Source organism: Glandiceps talaboti, chromosome 8 (genome assembly GCF_964340395.1).
Source record: "Glandiceps talaboti chromosome 8, keGlaTala1.1, whole genome shotgun sequence".
Taxonomy (NCBI): Eukaryota; Metazoa; Hemichordata; class Enteropneusta; family Spengelidae; genus Glandiceps; species Glandiceps talaboti.
Genome location: NC_135556.1, coordinates 24,109,264 through 24,114,277, shown reverse-complemented (window position 1 = coordinate 24,114,277; position 5,014 = coordinate 24,109,264). Strand labels below are relative to the sequence as shown.

The following is a 5,014-nucleotide window of genomic DNA, read 5'->3' as shown; positions in this document are numbered from 1 at the left end:
AGAGAGAGAGAGAGAGAGAGAGAGAGAGAGAGAGAGAGAGAGAGAGAGAGAGAGAGAGAGAGAGAGAGAGAGAGAGAGAGAGAGAGAGAGAGAGAGAGAGAGTGTGTGTGTGTGTGTGTGTGTGTGTGTGTGTGTGTGTGTGTGTATGGGGGGGGGTACCCCTAGAAGCCCGGGAGGATTTTTACTCTTAAAGCCAATTTTCAGGCTATTCACAGACACTTTCATACAATAATTTGCAAGCTTTACAAGACAGTTCTAACATGTAAAAAAAACCCAATTACATAAGGTTGCAACATTTTTTAAATAAAGTTTCATAGCATCTTGATTTTAAGAGGTGGGGGAAAGAACTTTGATTTGAGACTGGGACATGTCTACCTCTTAGGGGGGGGGGGAGGGGATTTCTAAGGGCTCTCCCCCTAGAAGCCCTGGAGGATTTTTACTCTTAAAGCCAATTTTCAGGCTATTCACAGACACTTTCATACAATAATTTGCAAGCTTTACAAGACAGCTCTAACATGTAAAAAGCAACTACATATATGGTTGAAACATTTTTGAAATAAAGGTTCATAGCATCTTGACAGTAAGAGGTGGAGGAAAGAACTTTGATTTGAGACTGGGACATGTCTACCTCTTATAAGGGTCCTTGGGGGTCTCCCCTTTAAGCTTTTGAAGTTTTTTTTTACCAATTTTGGTGAATCTTGTTGTTGGTTTAACAAATGAGTGGCCTCTGGGGTGAGGGAGTCAAAGGTTTATTCCCCCGAAATCTTCCAAGCCCCCTCCCCCCCCCCCAGGATACCAAATGGTCCACCCCTTAGCATCGAACGTGTTCTCGTTATTATACTAGAGATTCGGGTATTTATATTGTTGACAAAGGCGAGTTGGTCAGTTGGAGCATGGATGTATTAGGGAGTCTCCCTAATACATCCATGTTTGGAGTATACAAAGTTTCGTCAGGACACGAGGACGCCTCGAAAACCCACAGGCATTTGTTTCCCGAGTTATGTCTCAGAATATTGCTATCAGAATACAATAAAATGTCGATAATATCGTTAATATTGACGTACATAACCAACTATATACGAAAGGGGTAAAATTACACTTGTTTCTGTGATCGCACGTACAGATTCACTCTTTCGCATTGAGTGAATCTGCGCGATCACAGAAACAAGTGTAATTTTACCCCTTTCGTATATAGTTGGTTATGTACGTCAATATTAACGACATTTTATTGTATTCTGATAGAAATATTCTGAGACATAACTCGGGAAACAAATGCCTGTGCGAAAACCTGTCTTTATTACAACTCTGTGAACTATTTATCGTACTCCTCGCGCTCGTACTCTAGATTTGTGAGTTGGGGCAAGTCAACCATCTTCTTACTTTTGTGTCTATTCTGTGAGTCGACGCACAAGCTCACTTTTAATAGTAAATACCAAAGCAGAGACAATGCATGTGGACAACACGTGCCAAGTGACGTGACCTTCGTACAGCTCGACGCGACTTGTCGATGGCGCGGTATGTGTGGCGTGGAGTCGGCATGCATTTTTAAGTGTTAATTTACCGCAATACAACCTTCTCTTTTTGTGCCCTGTGTTCTGATATACACACCAGAAGCGTTTAGGAGAAGAACGAACACGAGTACACGTTATAAACTTTTACCTGAGTGCATTCATTGTTGACCCTAGCAGGGTTATTCTTTTGACTTGTCCTATACACATTTTAATGTGGTTTTCCAGGCAGTGGAGGAACGTAATTGAACTGAACTGAACTGTGGCTTGAGAATGGGACAATAGACAGGTACGTATACATACGTACAACGGTACATGCGTAGGTACATGTAATGCATGAATTACATCATTGACCCTTGTATCATGGATGTAGAAGAACGAGCACGCGTACAACAGCTTGTGCGTTGACTCCTCATCCATGGTTGAGCTCACTACTGTGCTGTGTTGACCTCACTTCTGTGCTGTGTTGACCTCACTTCTGTGCTGCATTAAAATTATGTATGTGTTTTCCCCTAATACTAGTAAGTACATCCATGCTTGGATCGAGTCAGTATAATTACTCCAAGGTCCATGGTATGCCAAGAATGGCCGATGAATGCTTTGAAATACTAGTAGCCAGAACAGTCTGTAAGGAATGGTAACAATCGCTAATGAATACCAAGTTCAAGCATCAAAATTTTAAATGAGTACTGACAACAATGTGTTGGTAAACACCAGAAGCTACTAGTAGTTTTCAGTGAGGGCTAAAGTTGGTATATACAAATCAAATGTTTCTAAGCAAGAAGAATTACAATATGTTTTCCTATATGCGAAATGGTCACTGTCATTTGAGCCATAACGATTAGGTAGAACATAACTTTTGTTTTGGTCAAATGTTTTTCCATAGTTTTAGCAGAAAACTAGTTCTAGCTCGAAACTTTAATAGTAACCCCAAATTGAATCACAGACAATGGAATGATTAAAATCTCAGACCACTATTCTGAGTTAAAATCTATTATCAAATATGAGCTTTCTTTTAAGATCTTGACCTTTCACCCTGAAAGTCTCGCTCAAGGTCAAATAGCCAAATTTGGGTTATTTTCATAGCTTTTGAATAAAACATTTCAACTTAAGGTAATAATATTTTAATCATGACATGGATTTGACTATGTGACTCTGAGGAATGTGCAAGTCACTTAATTTTTGACCTTTGACCTGTGTATTTTTGATAAAAAGCAGTTTGCCTGTTATCTGCAAAAGTCTGATACATATGAATACCATTCAAGTGTCTGCCCTCACATTATCAATGATGAGCTTTCATCATTATCAATGATGACTTTGACATTGACAAACATTTTCAAGGTGAAATGACCAAATTTTCTTTTTACGTTAACTCAAGATGTTGAATGTACAAAGACTCCATTTAAATGTCTAGACCCCAAAGTTCAGCTTTCTTTTAATACCTTGACCTTTAACTTTGACCTCAAGGTCAAATTGCAAATTGGTCAATAAATTGTGAAGTTTTGTATCTAGAGATATGATTCAAATTTGCACAATAATTGTACCATAAAACACACATCTGGTATGATAACAAAGAGACTTGTTTTTTAGTCCCTTGAAAGGGGAACTATTACAATGAGTTCCGTTCATCCATCTGTGCATCTGTAATATGCCATTTCTCAAATATTTGTCATTAGAAATCGATATGTACGATATAACACAAAAACTGTAATAGAGACTCAATTCAAGTGTCTACCCCACTATTTCAGGTACAAGCTTTCTTTTAAAAGATTGACCTCTGACCTTGATAGTAATACACATTCCATTTCACCATCTTAACTTTTCTTAATTTCTTACAGGTACAAGTAATTAATATTTCCCCAAGCAAGACAATGGAGGGAACCAAAGAAAATAATGAGCTAAATATTAACACTGGTACAGACATTGCTGACAGTGCATGTAGCCAGTTGGAACAAGAAAATGATGAAGCAACAGAGTCAGAGGGATTGAAAGATAAAAACATGAAATATTCCACCAGAATGGAAACGGTCAAGGAGAAGTTCAATGGCCTGAAACCATTTGTGATAATCAGCACTTCATATTTGTTGTTCACTGTGACTGATGGTGCTATCCGTATGATAGTACTACTCCATGCATATAACTTGAACTTCAGTGCCTGGGAAACTGCTATCATGTTTTCTATGTATGAGTTAGCCGGAGTGTTTACAAACCTAATTGCAGGAGTTGCAGGAGCACGATGGGGAATTAAAGCAACCCTTATCACTGGCCTGTGTCTACAGTTTGTTGGTATAGGAATGCTCTTTGGCTGGCAAGACGATTGGAGCAAGTCCATTGGTATAATCTATGTCACCATAGCACAGATGTTCTGTGGTATATCCAAGGATCTTGTAAAACTTGGTGGCAAGACTGTAACCAAACTTGTAACACCAGATGAAAAACAAAATCGGCTATTCAAGATAGTCAGTTTACTGACTGGTTGGAAGAATTCCCTGAAAGGTTTAGGATACTTCCTTGGTTCTGCCTTCCTGATGATCAATTACTATGTTGCACTTGCAGTGATGTGTGGCCTGATATTGTTAGCCCTTCCTTTGGCTGTGTGTGGACTAACTTCCGAGCTTGGACGTACACGAAAGGAGAACATTAAACTGAAGTCCATTTTCAAGAAGAACTATAATGTCAATACATTATCACTTGCTCGCTTCTTTTTGTTTGGTTCACGAGATCTTTGGTTTGAAGTGCCTTTGCCATTCTTCCTACGTAGTGATGATGGACTTGGATGGGAGCGTGCAGCAGTCGGAGGTTTTCTTGCTGGTTGGATAATTTTGTATGGCCAGGTCCAAAGCTGGAGTCCACAACTGATCTTAAAACCCCTTCGCCAAAGCCCAGCAAATAAGTGGTCTTGCTCTTTATGGGGTTTCATTCTGATTTGGTGTCCCCTTTTTCTGGGCTGTTTCTTACAGTTTTCTACAGCAGTCCAGGAAGGAATTATTGAAATTATGACTACAGTACTTGTCATTGGACTGTTTATGTTTGCCTTTATTTTCGCAGTCAATTCAGCCATACACAGTTATCTGATTGTGAAATACTCAGAAGGTGACAAGGTAGCCATGAATGTTGGTTTTTATTACATGTCAAATTCAATGGGTAGGTTTACTGGTACACTGGTGTCTGGGGCACTGTATGAGTTTGTTGGTGCTGCAACTACCACAGCTCAAGGCTTTGCTGCATGTTTCTGGTTTTCTCTAGGTTTTGTCATTTTAGCAGCACTTGCAGCTTTATTTCTACGTGATAATGCTGGTGGCCTATCATGTGGTCCATGCTTGAAGTGTCTCGATGTTTCACAATATGAACATGCAGAGGTAGAGATAGCTAATGACGACCAGAAAGATTGTAACAACATTTCAGCTGTTGAAACATCAGATAATGTCCTGAATGACAGGAACAACACGATAGACTCAGATATGGTGGTCATAGACTCAGTTCAAACAAGTACAAAGAATATCTAA

The 5,014-nt window shown here is 39.4% G+C and overlaps 1 protein-coding gene across 1 annotated transcript; it reads left to right on the top strand.

The window, feature by feature from the left end:
• The first annotated feature begins 3,379 nt into the window (after positions 1 to 3,379).
• On the top strand, positions 3,380 to 5,014 carry LOC144439401 (uncharacterized). Its single transcript, XM_078128688.1, has one exon. The coding sequence runs from the start codon at positions 3,380 to 3,382 to the stop codon at positions 5,012 to 5,014; it is 1,635 nt and encodes a 544-aa protein (XP_077984814.1).